This window comes from Hypanus sabinus, chromosome X1, assembly GCF_030144855.1.
Source record: "Hypanus sabinus isolate sHypSab1 chromosome X1, sHypSab1.hap1, whole genome shotgun sequence".
Classification (NCBI taxonomy): Eukaryota; Metazoa; Chordata; class Chondrichthyes; order Myliobatiformes; family Dasyatidae; genus Hypanus; species Hypanus sabinus.
The window spans coordinates 40,159,716-40,179,730 of NC_082738.1; the positions used below are offsets into that span (position 1 = coordinate 40,159,716).

Consider the following 20,015-nt stretch of genomic DNA (forward strand, 5'->3'; position numbering starts at 1 on the left):
CCCTCTAGTATTTGGCATTTCCACTAAATGAAAAAGACTACATTGCCATTAATAGATGCAGACTTACTTTAACCTTGATAACCGTTTACCGTGTTGCCTTTCCCCCCACCCACCCACCCCTGCATGTATGAACAGATAGCTGAGAATATAAGTAAGTGCAGGCTGGCAGGCTGCTCCAGTCATTATAGTGACATAGGCTGCACTGTGATCAACCAGGGGTTAACAGTCCTTCCTGTCTGAGGCTATTGAACTTAACCCCTTTTACACAAAATTGTACTGCTTCATGCTCAATGTTTACAAATCATATAATCGGAGGAGTTGGCCATCAGTAAGAGTACTCACAGCCTTCCTACCCTTCCAGGAGAGTTGCCTCAATGTCAGACCTTTGTCGTGTTGAGTTGTTTTTGGGCATTGGTGGCAGGGCACTCTGGGATTTAGCTATCCCTATTTTTTTTTTCATTTTGAACAGCTGTCTAAATGAGAAGATATTTCCTGGCAGGAATGTTCCTTTATCCAACATCTGTGATGGATTTAAACTGAGACCAAGAATTATCAACACAGTGTGCTGTAAAAGCTGCTTCATCAGTGCACTGTTATTTTGCTAGTGTTGGTAAATGCTGATGCCAGCATGAGGAAGGTTTAATGAAGACCATAAGAATTAAACCATTCAGCCCATCGAGTCTGCTCCACTATTCCATCATGACTGATTTATTAACCCTCTCAACCCCGTTCTCCTGCCTTCTCCCCATTACCTTTGATGCCCTGACTAATCAAGAACCTATCAACGTCCACTTTAAATACACCCAATGACTTGGCAGCTACAGCCATCTGTGGCAATTAATTCAACAGATTCACCACCTCTGGCTAAAGAAATTCCTCTTGATTTCTGTTCTAAAGCGACGCCCTTCTATTCTGAGGCTATGCCCTCTGCCAGCAGAAGTCACACCACCATCTCAACTAGTTCAATGATATGATCAAAACACAAGTGAAGTGATTAGTTGTAGTTTTGAGCATCTGGTAAACTATCCCAACTCAAGGTTAGGATTTCTGACTTGAGATCATGATTTTTGGGTGTTTGTAGGTGGTGTATGAAAAGCCGGAACCTCAACTAAAAGCAGGCCTCCATTCAGATGCAGACTTTATTGTCCACTTGAAACCAAGTCTGAAAGCTCTGAAGCCTGCCCCTTTTCCAGTGAGTCTTCCTCTGTAATTTGAACTCTTCTCGTGAATCTGGTCGGACTCCCTTGGCTGAATCAAATCCTTTTCCTCCCCTTCATGCATGAGATTATGCTTGAAATCTGAATTGGTCGCTGGGCCAGCTGTTGCTTGGCAGATGTGACAAACGAGCAAACAAACAATAGAAAAATATGCATGTAAAAGTTCAAAGTGAAATTTATTATCAGAGTACATGAATGTCACTACATACAACCCTGAGATTCTTTTTCCTGAGGGCATACTTAGCAAAGCTGCAGAACAGAAACTGCAAACAGGATTAATGGACAACAAACTGCAAATCTGAATATAAATAAATAACAATAAATAATGAGCATGAAATAACAATATAACAAAGTCCTTAAATTAGTGTAGCTGTCCCGTTTTGTTCAAGAGCCTGATAGTTGAGGGGTAGTAACTGTTCTTGAACCTGGTGGTGTGAGTCCTGAGGAATGTATAACTTCTACCTGATGGCAGCAGCAAGAAAAGAGCACGGCCTGAGTGATGCTGGATGCTGCTTTTCTATGGCAACATTTCATGTAGATGTGCTCAATGGTAGGGAAATGTTTACCCGTGATGTACTGGATTGAATCCACTACCTTTTGTAGGATTTTCCACTCAAAGGCCTTAGTGTTCCCATACCAGGCCGTAATGCAGCCAGTCAGCACACTCTCCACCTCACATCTATGGAAGTTTGCCAAGGTTTTTGATGACATGCCGAATCTCTGCAGACTCTTGAGGAAGTAGAAGCACTGTCGTGCTTTCTTTGCAATAATATTTATACGATGGGTCCAGGACAGGTCCTCTGAGATAGTGACACCCAGGAATTTAAAGTTACTGACTTTCTCCACCTCTGATCCTCCGATGATTACTGGCTCATGGAGCTCGCCCCCCCCCCCCCCCCGAAGTTACAATCAGTTCCTTGGTATTACTGACATGAGTGAGAGTTGTTGTTATGTAGTGCCCTAATGCCGCATCCCAGTGCCTTGAATTTATAGCAGACCACTGTATTTTAACCACTAGGGTAAACCAAAGATTTGGGAAGGAGAAATTAAGTGCAGGCAGGGCCAGCACTTAGTAATTGCCCTTAACTTTACCCTCGTGCCATTTGATAGGGCAGCTAACATGAGCACATTGCTGTTCATTTTGAGTTACACATCAGCCAGACCATTTAAGAGATGCAAATCACTAGTGGACCAAGTAGATTTTAAGCAACAATCCAGTAGTTTCATGGCCACTATTATGGACGATAGTTATTTTTTCCCAGATTTATTACGTAAACTTAATTTAAATACTAATCTGTCACAGTAGAGCCTGAACTTAGCTTGTTTTCACGTACCTCTGGAACACGAGTCAAATAACATTATCATTAAGTTACTATACCTAGTGGTTGTGCTGGAATCAAATAGAGACACTTTTGAATCTTTGGACAGCCTGCCTCATCTAAGCTGACTTTATAACTCATTTACACTAATCCTGTTTGTCCCCATTAGGTCCTTATCCTTCTATGCCTTGCCTGCTTAAGGGCCTCTCTAAATGCCCCCAAGCATAATAGTTGTATTTGATTCTATCATCACCTCTGCCAGAGATTAACCACTCTCTGTGTAAAAATCTTTCCCCTCAAATATTGATTAAACCTTCTTCCTCTCAACTTAAGCCTATGCTTTGTTACTTATACATCTACCAAGAGTAAAAGAATCCTGACTACCTACCCTATCTCAGTCTCTCATAATTTCATATACCTCTATCAGGTCATCTCTCCGCCTCCATTGCTCCAGAAAGAAACCCCAGTCTACCCATAATCCAGGCAACATCCTGGTGAATCTCCTCTGTCCTCTCTCTAATGCAACCAATCCTGGCAACCAGAATTGCACACAATACTCCCAAGTACAGGCAAAGTGACCTTTTATAAAGTTGTAACAGAGCATCTCATCTTTCATGTCCTATGCTCTGACCAATGAAGGAAAGCATGCCATATCCCTTCTTCAGCACCCTTTCTACATGTGTTTGAATTTCTAAGTAAATTTATTATCAAAGTACATATATGTTACCATATATTCACTTTCTTGCAAGCATTTATAGGAAGAAAGAAATACAATAGAATTTTATGAAAAACTATAAATAAAGATTGACAAGCAACCAATGTACAAAAGGAGATAAACAGTGAAAGTAAAAAATAAGACTTGTAAAGACTTGTGAGTTGTAAAGAGTCCTTAAAAGTCCTTAAGAGTCTGTAGATCATAGAATCAGTTCCGAGTAGTGGTGGATGAAGCCATCCACGCACCTACAGGGAATTGTTAACTTGAATGTCAAAATCCCCTTGTTCATTAACATTCCTTAGCACGCTACCATTTAATGTATATGACCTATCCCTATTTGACTTCCCAAACTACATCACCTTGTACATATCGGGATTAAACTCCAATGGCCCTTCCCAACTTTCCATACACTCAGTGGCCACTTTATTAGGCCCTGGAATTCTCCTGATAAAGTGGCCACAGGAGTGGAAGCCAATGTGATCTTCTGCTGCTGTAGCCCCTCCATTTCAGGGCTCGACATGTTGTGCATTCAGAGATGCTCTTCTGAACTCCACTATTGTCACACGTTGTTATTTGAGTTACTGTCAGCTTGAACCTGTCTGGCCATTCTCCTCTGACCTCTCTCATTAACAAGCCATTCTCACCCACTGAACATCTGCTCACTGGATGATTTTTTGTTTTGCATTCTCTGTAAATTCTAGAGACTGTTGTGCATGAAAATCTCAAGAGGTCATCAGTTTCTGAGATACTCAAACCACTCCATCTGGCACCAACAATTATTCCACAGTCAAAGTCATGTCAGCCGGCTGGTGGCATAGTGGCATCAGTGCCAGATTTTGGAGCGAAGGTTCCTGTGTTTGAATCCAGCCGGCTCCTTGCATGCTTTCCATCCATGCTGGGTTGAGCGTTGAGCTAGCAACTCGGCCTCGTAAAAACAAGAAAGCCTGCTAAAAAAAAAACGCAGTCACAACGGCGTCCCAATGACTCCGCTCGGAGTTAAGGACTTTCTGCTGCTGCTGCTGCTTCTTCTTCTTCAAAGTCACATCATTTACATTTCTTCCCCATTCTGATGTTTGGTCTGAACAACACTGAACCTCTTGACTATTTCAGCATGTGTTTATGTATTGGGTTGCTGCCACATGATTGGCTGATTAGATATTTGCATTAACAAGCAGGTGTACCTAATAAAATGGCCGCTGGGTATATATCTTGCTTTGCTAGCGTTCGTACAGTGAAAGCTGCAAGTATGTTTATCACTTTTAGGTTCAAGAATTTGAGGAAAAGGTGCACAATTAACATTCTTATTATTCATTACCTGCATATTGACACTTTGCTAGTGGATTGCTATCTCAGCTTCTGCAGCCTTTGGGGTGAAGTTATTGTTAATGTAGTTACAAACTCTTCATTCTACATTCATCAGTCTCTCCTCCCACTGTTCCCTTGGTTATGTTCTTTGAATACTTTGACTGCAAAAAGATGCTTGCAGGCAGAGGCTGTGGAAAGACTTTAAAAATCCATGTTTTAATGATTTTCATTGGAACCAGTTGCAGCACTCCCCAAGTGAATTTTATTTGTCTTAGTTTTTCTCTGATTTCAGACCTGTGTGAGCTATATACACAGAATTAGTTAGAATTATTCAGCAGGTCAAGCAGCAACATTGGAGAGTGGGACAGAATTAATATGTCATGTGAGTGAGTGTACAACAAAATCTGGATAGATCACAGATGCACACAGAATCAGAACCTTCTTGAGTACCATGTCTTGAAGATGTCCTCAGTGGTGGTGAGGGTTGTGCCCGTGATGGAGCTGGCTCAGTCTACAACACTCTGCAGTCACTTGTGATCCTGCATATTCGGAGCCTCCATACCAAGCAGTGATTCATGCTGATCTGACCTTGGCCTTAGCTCCTGCTTGCCTCTATTGACCAAAATTGCACCTATTGTCCTGGAATATATTCCATGATGCAGCCTTTGTAGCTCTCTTGGGTAGAGAACTCCAAAGACCGACAACTCTCGGGGAAGAGAAATTCCTTCTCATTTCTCTCTGCAACAACTCACCACTGGGCATGGTCCTTCAGGTGGGGCAAACCCTTTGCATTTAGTAGTGTAATCTAACATACCACACCTTGTTTAGCTTAGGTGGTGCCAGATCCAAAGCATTATAGCTCCTGCTTGCTGTTGGTCCAGAGCTCAGGGGCTCACAGCAAATTATAAGCTTTGTTTCTGAGTGGTGTAGTGAGTTCTGTGGGGGATTCAGAAGCCCCACCTCAAACTGATTTCATTCAATTTGGACCACAATTCACCAAGTTAAAAAGTCTTGGAGGTTCATCTCATCACTAGATCAAGAATTTTATGGCACCCATTAACAATTTCAGATCAGATTGCCGCTCTCTGGATTTTTTTTTTGCACGATTCTGTAAACTCTAAAGACTGTTGTGTATGAAAATGCCAGGAGATCAGCAGCTCTGAGATACTCAAACCACCCCATCTGGTGCCAACAATCATTCCACAGTTAAAGTCACTTAGATCACATTTCTTCCCCGGTCTGACCAACAACTGAACCTGTTGACCATGTCTGCATGCTTTTATGCATTGAGCTGCTGCCACGTGATTGACTGATTAGATATTTGCATTAACGAGCAGGTATACAGGTATACCTAATAAAGTGGCCACTATGTGTATGTTAGTGATAATCAACCTGATTCTGCTTCTGAGTTAGAGCAGGTTGAAGGTCTGCATGCTATTATTTTCTTCAATTCTTTTAACTATCACCTGCACTCCCAACCCAAGGGAGTGAGGGGTCTCCAGTTGGGAACCCTGCCTCACAAGGTATATTCTTTACAGTCCCAGAAACCAAGTCTGCGGTTCCTTGATTCAACTGTAACACAATAAATCTAAATGCTAATTGTAATTATCCAATTCATTCATGGCCCGCATTTGGTATCTAGGGTCATTTTTGAAATATTAATCTGTACCAATTAGTAAAATCTAGCATTGAAATGCTGTGGAATGCAGTTTCATTACTGTGTGTCAAAAGGTTTGGCCCTCATCATTTTATCACCATTAATTCAAGTCTGCTCTGGGCTCCTTGGATCTGTTGGACAGCTATACAAGGGAACTGACTGCACATGGCTTTCTTCCTTCCTCCCTAGTGGTGCTGGACGAGAGCAAGCGCATCGCCAAGAGGAAGCTGATTGAAGAGAACCGGGAGAAGCGGCGGCGAGAGGAAGTGGTGAAGACCATGCTGAACAGGCCCGAGCCTACCAGCGAGGAATGGCAGCTGATCCGCGTTGCCACGGAGGCACACACAACAACCAACGCACAGGGCAGTCACTGGAAGCAGAAACGGAAATTTCTGGTAAGGTTAAGTACTCACAGTCACACTGTTTTTATAAAGAGCACTGGTCTAAGGCCTGGGCTTCTCAGCTGTCCCGAGCCCTGTACAGTAAAATTCCTTTAATCCCACCCAATTGGGACCTTGGCATTAATAGAATTGCAGATTTTCCAAACTATCAGATGTCACTCGTCATATATTTAGTTCACTTTTTCTTTCGGTGATACATATCATGATAATAAATTTTCTAGTGAACACTAACTTTGAAGGGAGCAGAGCTGACAAAGCCATGGTAAGTTTCAAGGGAAACAGGACCAGGTAAGATAAGCACAGCTGATAGAACCCCCTACTATCAGGCAGGAGATACTATCACAAGGACAAGGACATTTGGGATGAGAACCAGTTTCTTCCCCCAGGCCTTGAGACTACTGAACTCCCTGCCACCACCCAGGTCTCATCACATTTGAAATCCCAGTAGCATTATACTTCTTAACTTGTGTAATAAATGCACCTTATGCTACATGTCAATCTTCTGGAATATATTTTATTATTTATTAATTTATTTGTGGTAATATTACTTTATGTGTTTTGTGTGAGTTATATGTACACTGTGTGCAGCTTGGTCTGGAGGAACATTGTTTCACTTGGTGGTATACAATGACAATAAACTTGAACTTGAGAAGCAGAGGATTTCAAAGACAGTTCAGGAACCACGTGAGGAGCAAGAGAGAGCAGGAACCAAGGCCTGGGCTGGTGACTGGGGAGCACAGCAAACATAGCCTGTGCAATCATGGGTGATCAATGGTGCCTTTTAAAATGCATCATTTGGGCATCTGCTCCTGTACCATTTTCTATCACTAGAACCATGTGGTGAACCATCTGGATTTCAGACAGTGAGCAATGTGTCAACCCACTGGGGTTTGAAATGGTTGGACAGAAGATTATCAGAGTTTTACTGTATCTGTGGGAAAATTAGGTTGATTTAAACACACACAAAGTGCTGGAGGAACTCAGCAGGTCAGGCAGCATCTATGGAGAGAAATAAACAGTCAACATTTCGGGCCAAGACCTTTCATCAGGATGCTGATGATGTCTCCCAGCCTGAAACTCGACTGTTTATTCCCTTCCATAGATGCTGCCTGACCTGCTGAGTTCCTCCAGCACTTTGTGCATGGTGCTCAAGATTAGTGTAACACCATTACATTACCAGTGACAGTATGGGTTTCCTCTGGGTGCTCTGGTTTCCTCCCACAATCCAAAGACGTACAGTTTAGTAGGTTAATTGGTCACATGGGTGTGGGTGTAATTAGATAGCCCAAGCTCATTGGGCCAGAAGGGCCTGTTAATGTGCTGTAACTTGAAATAAATAAATAAATACATTTCCAGCATCTGCAGAATCTTGGGTTTATAGTTCAAACACTGCTGGGCTCTCCTGCGCCCTCTGCTGATCTGTGTGGCCTAGACAACCAAACAGCCCCAGCTTGAATGACCAGAAAATCTCCCGTCATAAATCCATGCAATGAATGATCATAGCTGAAGACCTAAACTGCCTACACACCACTGTTTCCAAAGTCCGTGAATACCCAACCCTCTGGAGGAATCAGGTGCAAAAGTTAATTTGAAGGGCAAAGTAAGAAGATTCATTTTAAAACATTTTGACACCAATTATTTTAATTATTTTTGAGGGGTGGGGAAGAAGCTTCTTCAGCTGTCTCATATGCTTTCCTTGTCTTTGTTCTATTGCCTACATTTCTTTCTCCAAGCTCATTGGATAGCGCTGGTGGCTTTTCCCACGGGATTGTCCATGCTCGTGAAGGTTTTAGGGGAGGACAGCAGAGAGATTCCAGATATATCTGTGACCATCTGCTGAAATGATCACGTGGCAGTATCGTAATCTAAGCTGTGGTTTACTACTTATAAAGGCTCCAGCATTCAAAGCAAGTTGTGACTGCACCGGCGCATTCTAGAGCCAGAATTGACTGCAATGTTGGCGGTTTTTCAGGGGATTTCCAATCATATTATTCTTTAGAAAGAAGAGTATTTCTATTTTTAGAGCATCCTTCACAGAATATCCTTTCCTCTGCACTGAGTAAGGTTCTATTGAAATAGCAGCCAGTAATTATGCAATAATGACCATATAATCTAATCAGCTGGTTAAAAGATAAGTGGTGTTTGTACTTCCAGGAGAGCCATTGATTCATTTCAATCCTCCTAAGAGAGTAAATCTGCTTGACCCAAAGCTTGATTCAGTACTACACTACCATCCTACTAGGCATGCGTTTCAGGAGCAGGACTTAAACCTTCACCCTTCTGACTGAAAGAGGAACAGGCTACAGACCAACCCACTATTGACATCTGCTGTGCAGGAAGATTGTTCAATGGGATCTCCATGGCAGCATGCCAGTCCTTCACATGGCACTCCTTGTAATGAGACACATGGGAGTGAAGATATGAGTGTACCCTTCCACACCCTTCCCTACCATTATTCTCAAGCATCACCCAACACTGCTTGTTGGCATTTATGTTCTCTGCATTATAATTTGTGTAACAACCTTTCACATTAAAAAAATCTCAAAATATTACCAAGGAAATATTATCAAGGAAAAGTTTAAACCATGGGAGATATGGAATTGTAGGACCAAAGAGGCTGATGGCATGAAAGAAGGCCGTTCGGTCCTCTGAGTACATACTGACCAAAAATAGGTCATGAGGTTGATCCCACCTCCCAGTTCTTAGAGTAGTCACCCAGGCAGGATTTCTGTCTTCACCACCATTTCATGCAGTGTCATTTACAATAGCAACCAACACAACCTAAGGATGTGCAGGGGACAGCTCATAAGTGTCACCACACATCCCAGCACCTACATAGTTTGCCCACCTTGTTCAGCAGGACAAGGGGCAGCATGGTGGCATAGTGGTTGGCGCAACACTTTAAATACCAGCGGGTTCAATTCCCACCGCTGCCAGTAAGGAGTTTGTACGTTCTCCTAATGATCGAGTGGGTTTCCTCCGGGTGCTCCAGTTTCCTTCTGCAGTTCAAAGATGTACTGGTTAGTAGGTTAGTTGATCATTGTAAATTGTAGGGTTAAGTTGGAGGTTGCTGGGTGGTACGACTCAAAGGGCTGTATCTCAATAAATAAATAGTCAGCACAAGCAACAACAAAACAAGCCCCATTCCCACCAACCCACACACACAAACAGGCCTCTCACTCCAACCAAGAGTCCTTTGCTTGGAGCCCATCAACTTGGATAGGAATTTAGTACTCTGCACCTCCCAACAACCCTTAGAACCGGTCTGGACACTGAGGTAACCTTGAAAGAATCTTGAAAAGTTCCAAACCGGTCCTTTAAATATAGCATTTCTTGAATTTCACCCGAATTTCACTCTTCCTAAAAACCTCCTGCCATTTCCTGGTCCCATCACCACCGTCCCACTATATTTGAGGTCTGTGAATGAATATACAAGTAAAAATATTGCTCAGTTATCATTTATGAAACGTGCATTGCATGAACCAGTTCATAACAAGCTTCCATGTTGCCTCTCTCCTTCTCGCTGATATCCTGACTCTCAGTGTTGGAAAGGGAAGAAGTAAAATGCATGAATAGTAGCCTGGATTGGCCACTGTTCCTCCGACCTGTTATTCCCCTCTGCCGGAGTCTTACATCAATTGTGCTTTGTTCCCAAGTTCCTCGGCATCACAAACTATAGGATCTCCTCCGGGGCTATAAATTTGTGATGATGTACTGTCAAATGAATTAACATGTTCAAGGAGCAGATACAGAGACCCAAAAGCAGGGAAATGTGGCTCATGGTAACAAGATAGGGAGTAATCATATATCAGGATTTCTCTTCCATTCCAGAGACCAAAGGCTGCAGACTTCTACCAGGATTGACCACCGCATTGCTTAACATGATCCAGTAATATGAAGACCCTTGCTCAATCATAGTGTTATTTTAGATTCCAAACAGATAAAGGCTTTAATAAATGAAAGTAATAAATAAAGTTCCCCGGAAAGATGACTGCTGCTAAAATTACTGCATAAATCTTTTCTTGCTGGCTAATGCTTGATTTCCTTGCTGTTAATTATAGTTGGGGGGAACTAGATGGTCATTTAATCTCTCAAACTTGGGTTAAAACACAGACCAGAAACAATTGATGAAGCAGGTTTTTCTCTTAAAGATTTTGTTTTATTTGTCTGAGACCAAAGAACACAGCTTCAGAATAGAGGGGTGTCCTTTTCGAATGGTGATGAGGAATTTGTTGAGCCAGAGGGTGGTGAATCTGTGGAATTCATTGCCACAGACAGCTGTGGAGGCCAAGTCATTGAGTATATTTAAGGCAGAGGTTGATAGATTCTTGATTGGTCAGGGCATGAAAGGATATGGGGAGAAGGCAGGAGATTGGGGCTGAGGGAAATCTCATGATGAAATGGGGGAGCTGACTCGATGGGTCTAATTCTGCTCCTATATCTTATAGCCTTATGTACATGGAAACAAATGCTTTGTTTGTGTCAGCGACCAACATGGTCCAAATATTTGCTGGGAGCAGCCCACAAGTGGCGCTATGCTACTGACGCTAACATAGCATGACCACAACTTACTAACCCCAACTGGTAGGTCTTTGGAATGTGGGAGGAAACTGGAGCACTGGAGGAAACCCATGTAGTCAGGGAAAGAACATACAAACTCCTTGCAAACAGTGGCAAAAATTGAACTCTGATCTCTGGCACTGTGAAGCATTGCACTAACCGCTATGCTACTATGCTACCCGCTATTTCTCTGCTATAACTAGTGAATACTTGGTTCCAAGTAGCAGTGGAGGGGAAATTAGAGCAGAAGCCTGTTTCACATGGAGCTGACAATACAGTTCTAACACTGTGGTCCACTTCTGCCCAGGTTAATTGTCTACATAAGCTTGCCTCCTCCCTTCTTACTCCATTAACGTAACTTTCCCATTCTTCACTTATACTATTACATCTTTGGGGGGTTATTTTGGTCTTTGAGTAGGGATGTTAGAGAAAAATATATGGAGTCATAGAGCACTACAGCACAGAATCAGGCCCTTCAGCCCATCTAGTCTGTCTACTCCCATTGACCTGCACCCGGACCATAGCCCTCCATAACCCCCATTCATGTACCAATCCAAATTTCTCTTAAATGCTGAAATTCAACCCGCATCTACCACTTCCACTGGCAGCATGTCCCACACTCTCATCACCCTCTGAATTAAGAAGTTCCTCCTCATGTTCTCCTTAAATATTTTATCTTTCACCCTTAACCCATGATCTCTAGATCTAGTCTCACCCAACCTCAGTGGAAAAAGCCTGCTTCCATTTACCCTATCTGTACCACTCAAAATTTTGTATCCCTCTATCAAATCTCCCCTCATTCTCTTGCACTCCAAGGAATAAAGTCCTAACCTCTTCAACCTTTCCCTCTAACTCAGAATATTCTTTTATTGATTACTCACTGTTTTATAAATTTGCTTCTTGGTGAGTCCCAGTGTTGCAGAAAGTTGGCTTGAAATGCAAACAGAACTTTGTTAAGAGAGTTAAGTTTATCACTAGTGCATGCTCAATGTGTGTGCAATGTGCGTTCAACTCTGGTCGACTTCATATTCCATCCGCATTATGGCTTCTCAGAAGTGTTCAGTGATCATTATTAAAAGATAAAATCCCATGGGTTACAAAACCTCCTACACCTCAATTCTGCTGGCGGTTTCCTGAATATTGCTGGAAAGATAATATCCACATTTATTCAATGTAAGAGAGCTTGGTAAGTCATAATGAGAGCTGAATGAAAAGCTACATGGTGCCAAGAAGTTAGAGCAACATTGCTAAGAAGTTGAGCTGGAGAACACGTTATGGATCTGGAAATAAAGTGCATGTGCAGAAAGTATCAGAGTCAATTCAACAAAGGCATAGCACCAGAACATTGACCAATACAGGAAGAGAGTATAGGGGGTGTACTCAACCAAACGACAGTGTCAGATGTATGAACTGTGTCTGGTGAGAGTGCCAGCAAGTGAATTAAACAGGGAAACAATGTCAGACTGAAGCTTATAGATACAGAGTCCCTGAAAGTGAACTAAACTCTGGATTAGAGAGTACGTCTTATGAAGATAGGTTGAGCAAGCTAGGGTTTTTTTTTGTTTTGAGGAAAGGGGGATGAAAGGTGACTTGATAGAGCTGTTTAAGATGATAAGATCAAGTGGATAGCCAAAGACTTTTTCCCAGGGTGGAATTAACTAATTTGAGGGGGGCATAAAATTAGGATGTTTGGAGGAAAGTATATGGGGGATGTCAGAGGTAGGATTCTTACGCAGTGGTAGGGACATGGAATGCCCTGCCAGGGCTGGTGGTAGAGGCAGATACATTAGGGACATATAGGTGGCTTTTAGATAGGCAGATGGATTATTGAAAATGGAGGGCTATGTGGGAGAGAAGAGTTAAATTGATCTTCGAGTAAGTTAGGTCAGCACAACATCATAGGCAAAAGGACCTGCATTGTGCTGTAATGTTCTACATTCTAAACAGGGTAATAATTCCAAGGAATGGAACATACAGGCAAAGCCCGGGAATGAACTGAACAACCAGAGTAAAACATAATGAATTTGTAGTCTTGGCGCTGAGATAGAATTTGGCTATGATATAAATGGACTTTCAGCAAGGAGAAACTTTATGGAAATATCCAGTCTTGGATCCCTTGAGATTTATTTTAATTTATTCTGGATCCGGACATCACCGGCAGAATTTATTGCCCACCCTTAATTTCCCATGAGGAGGTTTTGGTAAGCCACCGCCTTGAACTGTTGCAGTCCTTATGATAGTTCACAGGTTGTGTAAGGGATTCCAGGTTGCAGACTCACGGACTTTATTTCATTGCATCTCAGATGGTGTCAGGTCAACTTGGATAAAATAATTCTCAATGTGCTTTCCTGCAGTATGATTTTTATAATGTCTGTCACAGATCACATTCTTTACCCACAGCCAGAAGACATTGGCCAGTCTCCAATGGTGACCACAGCAGAAGGAGATAAAGTTGACCTTGAAGCCTTCAGCCAATTCACTAGGATTATCACCCCAGCCATTACCAGAGTTGTGGATTTTGCCAAAAAACTACCAATGTTTTCAGAGGTATTTTGTTGTGAATGTTTAACTACCTTTGTTTTCGTTTAATCTTTTGAGTGCTACAGAGACAGGTCATGTAGCCTTTTGATTCCCAGATGTCTGATTACACATTGAATAGTCACAGTATTTAGCACACAGTTAGCACAAGCAGCTGGATTTTCAGAGGTTCATAACCTGGATGAACCGCCCGAGAGAATTAAATTAAAACATCTTTTTTTAAAAAAATGCTAAGACTCGTCAGCAAATCATCACAAGAGTAACACACACAAACATCCATCGGTTTCAGCCTCGGAAATACTCAACAAATGAGCATCTACTGCTCATCCTAACTATCTGACTTCCTTAATATGGAACAGGTCCCTCGGTTCCTCTGTCTTTTCTTATTCCCAATACAAATTCTCATAACACAGACCGTAAAGAACCCACATCAACTTCAGCCAATCATTTTCTTTTTACATCTTTATAGAAACTTTGACAAACTGTTTCTATTTTTCTTGATAGATTACTCTGTACATTAATTTCCTTAGACCTTCTGGTCTGGAATTATGTGTTTTTTTTAGCTTACTGCTTTTTAATAGAAACATTATAAGCCTTTCTCTCTGATCTTGTATTTTTTAACCTTTTAATAACCATGGTTGGACAATTATATGTATTACTTGTAACCTACATATTAATTATTCAGATTATGGATTCAGATTCAGATCTACACCAGGGTGGAATGAAATTCCTTGCTCACATGAAGTTCACAGGGTAACCAGTGTACATGGTAAAAATAAATGCAACTATCAATACTGTGAGGAGTGGAAAATAACAGAATTGTGTACAGATTAAATAATAACTGAAAAGCAATTAAATGTTTATTGACAGGACTTGGATTGGATTGGTTTATTATTGTCACATGTACAGTGATACAGCTTGCCTGCCATACAGATCAAATAATTGCATAGTGCCCTGAGGTAGAACAAGATAAAGCAATAAAATGCAGAATAAAGTGTAACAGCTACAGAGAAAGTGCAGTGCAGGTAAATAATAAAGTGCAAGATCATAATGAGTTAGATTGTGAGGTCAAGTGTCCATCTTGTCATACAAAAGGACCATTGCAGAAAGCGCAGTGCAAGTAAATAAATAAAGTGCAAGGGCTGTGACTAAGTAGACTGGGAGATCAAGAGTTTGTTTTTAGCATCTGAGAGGTTCATTCAGCAGCCTGGTAGCAGCAGGATAGAGGCTGTCCTTGAGCCTGGTGATAGGTGAGGCTTTTTTATCTTCTGCCCAGTGGGAGAGGGGAGTTCAAAGTAAATTTATTACCAAAGTACATATATGTCAACATATACATTTTCATTTTCATTTCCTTTTGGGCATATACATAAAATCCAAGAAACATAATAGAATCAATGAAAGATTAATCTCAGAGAGAGAAATGTGCAGGGTGGATGGAGGTTTTGATTATGCTGGCTGTTTTACTGAGGAAGCAAGGAGGATACACAACTCCTCTCAGGTATAGAACAAGTCCACAGTCCACCCAATAATCTCCAGGGCAATCCAACACCCCCAAAGTCCTGACCACCATTCGCAAACATCAAGATTTAGTCTGCTGACAATCTCTACTGCGCACCCCACTAATCCCCAACCCTAACTGACAGTTGTAACCCTCCGTCTCCAACCCCTGCCTGCAAATGACAATCACAGTTAGTCCCCTCACACCCCCATCTCTCTCCCCATGAACTCTGGCCTGGACCTGATCCTGCTGCAGCCCATTCCTTTGGCTGTAGACATTTGTGGAAAGGCAGACCAGAAAAGCAACGCTTCACCTGTCTTGGAAGCTGCTCCACCAGATGGCAGATCCATGCAGAACCCGTTCAATGGCCTACCTCATTGTGACCGGTCCTGCCTCTAAAGATTGTGTAAACTGTCCTATTTTTGGCTCTTCCTTTTATTGACAATAACCTCTCATTTACCCACTTCCTACCTCATCTGCCACCTTCTTGCCCACCTGCTTATCCTGTCCTTATCCTTTTGAAAACCCTGTGTATCTGCTTTACAGGCTATCTTCTCACCCAGCTTTGGGCCATCAGGAAACTGGGATATTTCTTTGCACATTTCTTTCTGTCGAGGTCATTATTAGATGTTGTAGGTGGCTATGTGCTCTGTGCTAATTCGAATACAGCCCAACCTGAGAGAGACTCATTTATGTCTACTCTCCATTGTCTGCCTTTTAAACAATCTGTCATTTATGCAAATACATTAAACTCAACCTTGTAAGCTCTAATTTTAAGTAACAATTTTTTGTGAGATACCTTCTCAAATGTCTTTTGAAAATCTAGATATTTTGCATCTACTTGTACCCCCTTATTGGCATTGCTACTTACATTTTTAAAACAGTGTTAGATTTGTCAACACAAATTCTATTTCACATAATGGCCCTGTCTATTCTTACTATATGTTCAGGGTGGATTCCAGCACTCTTGACAACAACTGTGCACTCTAATCTTCCACTGTGTTCTTCAGGATCCTTTATCCCCTCCCTCCCAAGAAGACCACTGAAGGGTGTAACAGGTTCATTAAGGTCCAAGGAGGGCCATGAAGGGTTGTTCTGTAACCCCACTGAGCCTGCTCATTGCTATAGTGTTGTGAGTCCTTCCAACCAGTGAGGTGCTTTCTAACCTATTCAGAGTGCTTGCCATGTCTTCCAAGTATTGCAACAGCTGTTATTACCAACCTTTGAGGAGCCTCAGGGAATTACTCTTCACAAGATACTCCCTGCTTTGTTTATTGGAGTCCAGGTAGCCATGTGATAAGCACTGTAGTTGGTAACTAGCAGGTAAATATTCCCTGGTCACCTGAACAAATGAGAATTTGGAGCATTTTTTCACATGTTCCCACTGACTTTGTTGCTTACTACAGTGATCAGAGGAATAACCACCTGCAGTCACCAACTTTATCCAGAACCAACATTCCCAGCTGTAAGTTGGGAAGCAAGGACAGGCTGTGCCACAATACTGCCATGATCAATTAGCCTGATACAAGTTACCATCTAAGATGGACATGCAAAAGCTGAAGGTATGAAAAATATGGGTGGAGGGAGAAGGGAGAGCAATTATTACATTTCTAGGGATGGACAGAAAGATGGTATCAGGAAAGACCATAAGCATAGAAGCCACATCAAGTCTGCTCTGCCATTTGATCATGGCTGATTTATTTTCCCTCTGAACCCCATTCTACCACCTTCTCCCTGTAACCTTTGACATCCTGACTAATAAGAACCTATCAACCTCCACTTTAAATATAACCAGTGACAGCCTCCAAGGCCATCTGTCGCAACAAATTCCACAGATTCACCACCCTTGGCTAAAGAAATTTGTAAGGGAAGTCCTTGTATTTTGTGACTCTGCCTTCTGGTCCTAGACTCTCACAACGTTGGAAACATCCTCTGCACATCAATTCTATATAGGCCTTTCAATATTTGGTAGGTTTCAATGACATTATCCACCCCTCATTCTTCTAAACAAGTGAGTACAGTACAAAAGCCATCAAATGCTCTTCAAACATTAATCCTTTCACTCATTGTCATAAACCTGCTCTGGACCCTCTTCAATGCCAGCACATTCTTTCATAGATATGGGACACAAAAGTGCACACAATTCTCCAAATGTGGTCTGACCAATGCCTTAGAAAGCCTCAGCATTACATCATTGCTTTCATATTCTAGTCCTCTCGAAATGAATGTGAACATTACATTTACAAGCTTTGCTTATGGCCATGGCATTCTGATTTCACAAACACAGTCTTGGGCATATCCCAATGACGTGGTCAGAGGACTCGTGCAGTCCCTGTCACTGTTGGCTTTATTTTAATGTGTTTATTTTTGCCCTCTTCCAGCTGCCTTGTGAGGACCAGATCATCCTTCTGAAGGGCTGCTGTATGGAGATAATGTCTCTGAGAGCTGCTGTCCGATACGATGCAGAGAGCGAGACACTGACATTAAATGGGGAGATGGCTGTGAAGAGAGAACAACTGAAAAATGGAGGGCTAGGAGTGGTCTCTGATGCCATATTTGAGCTGGGCAGATCCTTATCAGCCTTCAGTCTGGATGACACGGAGGTGGCCCTTCTGCAGGCAGTTTTATTGATGTCCTCAGGTAAAACCCCACACTCAGGTGGATTAACGTTCATTCCTTCTCCGTGAGGTGGTTTCAGTGGGTCCCACTATGCTAAAACCAACTTTACTTGGACTGTTAGGCTCAAAGGGTAACAAGGTGTCAATAGTTTCTCCACATGGGTTCTTCTTTGCTTCAAGTTCATTATTGTGACTTCATGAGAAAAAGAAGCATATGTCAACCTCTTAAACCTGCTCTTCCATTTGTGAGAACTTAAGAAACAGGAGTAGGAGTGTGCCATACAATTTTTCAGAACCATTTTCCTATGCATCAAGATCATAACTGATCTCCTACCTTCGTGCTATTTTCTAGCACTGTCTCACTATTCTTTGATTCCTTCAATGTCCAGAGATCCATTGATCTCTGTTTCAAATACACACAATAACTGGGTGTGGGGGAAAGACTTTGCCCCTATATTGCTTGCCCACACACCAGTTGTTCACCACAGCCCACAGGACTTCCACTAGTTAGCAGCCCTTCTCAAAATGGCCGCTCTGCTAAATCCTGTCTTCTTTTTATTGGCTGAGTTATCACATTCTTAGGGAATTGTGTCTGGTCCTGTACCATAACCCTCTCCTGTCTGCTCCCTGCAGTTTTTGATTCCTTTTGTGCATAAAAATCTATCTGCCTTCAATTTGAAAAATTGTATCAAAGCAGCTACTGCCCTCAAAGGATATTATGGTTTAGAGCTTCTTAGTGAATCGAAGGATTTGGGATTAGTATGGCAAAGTGACACCAAGGTAAAAGATAAAGCATCTTCTTGCTGAATGATCGAGTAAGTGCAGCAGACAGACTGCCTGTTCCTGTTTCTTTTACCACTGGCCTTATTTTCCCATGAAGCCTTGTTCTAGACCTTCCAAGGTTACAGCACCATGTCCTGGAGAGTTGGCTTTCATACAGTTGTTAAAAAGCACATCTGTGGCCCATAGAAACAGCTAAATGGGTGTGGTAAGGTACTTCACACACAGGTGAATGAATGGGTTACATCAGAGACACAGACAAGCATAAAGAATTAGCTCTTCATTATGGATTCCATCTTTGTTCTTATTGGGAGGTTTGGGAACTGCAACCAGAGTACCCAATAAGTGAAGCATATCTTGTAGCTGGCCACACTGCAGCTAAGGTTGCCATGCAGAGCAAATACTTGGGTATTAAATGAAGCTATAGACAAGTGGGCTGCTTTATTTTGAGCAACATACACAAAATGCTGGAGGAACTCAGCAAGTTCGGCATGGTAGTGTAGCATTTGGTGTAATGCTTTACAGCACAGCAACCTGGATTCAATTCCCACCACTGTCTGAGTTTGCATGTTCTCCCCTTGACCGTGTTTATTTCCTCTGAGTGCTCCGGTTTCCTTCCGCATTCCCAGGGTTAGTGGTTTAATTGGTGTCATGGGTATAATTGGGTGGTGTAGAATCAATGGGCTAGTCTGTTGTTGTGCTGCTTTTCTAAATTATTTATGTAAATAAATTAATAAAGACAGGCAGCAGCTCTGGAGGGGAATTAACAGTCAATGTTTCTTAGCCCAAAATGTCGACTGTTTATTCGCTCCATAGATGCTACCTAGCTGGACAGTGGTGTAGTGGCATCAGCACAGAATCTGAAGGCAAGTGGTCCCAGGCTCGAATCCAGCTGGCTCCTTGCATGCTTTCCATCTGTGCTGGGTTGAATGTCGAACTAGCAACTCGGCCTCATAAAAACAATCTAATGCTATGGAAATGGCAAAAATACTGCCTGGTGCACCACAAGGTGCAAAAAGGAGCAACAATAATAGATGCTGCCTGACCTGCTGAGTTTCTCCAGCATTTTGTGTGTGTTGCTCTGGATTTCCAACATCTGCAGAGTCTCTTGTGTTTGTGATGCGCTGCTTTATTTTGATGGAGTTGACCTCATTCCATCACACTCCTGGTGAGTTTCTTGTCAATGCCATTTTCCAGGATGTTGAGGGTAGGGGACTTAGTGATTTTGGGGACTGACACCCATCAAGGAGCCAAGTTAAAACTGACATCTATGGATATCAAGATGTAAACACCTAATTGAGTGGAGTCATCTTGATAAAAGGAAGTTGAGTTCTGGTTGTTGAAGGCCAATCATCCCAGTATTGTCCAGGTCACTGTCCTCAGACCAACTAAAGATTTACAAAGAAG

At 42.2% G+C, this 20,015-nt stretch overlaps 1 protein-coding gene across 8 annotated transcripts in view; it reads left to right on the forward strand.

The window, feature by feature from the left end:
• The window catches only part of LOC132384860 (thyroid hormone receptor alpha), a 459,686-nt gene that overhangs the window by 411,128 nt on the left and 28,543 nt on the right, over positions 1-20,015 (forward strand). For all 8 annotated transcript variants that reach the window (XM_059956458.1, XM_059956454.1, XM_059956450.1 and 5 more), the window contains 3 exons: positions 6,403-6,608; positions 13,575-13,721; positions 17,592-17,850. In XM_059956458.1, coding sequence (XP_059812441.1) covers positions 6,403-6,608; positions 13,575-13,721; positions 17,592-17,850 — 612 coding nt within the window. The remainder of the gene's footprint in view (positions 1-6,402; positions 6,609-13,574; positions 13,722-17,591; positions 17,851-20,015) is intronic.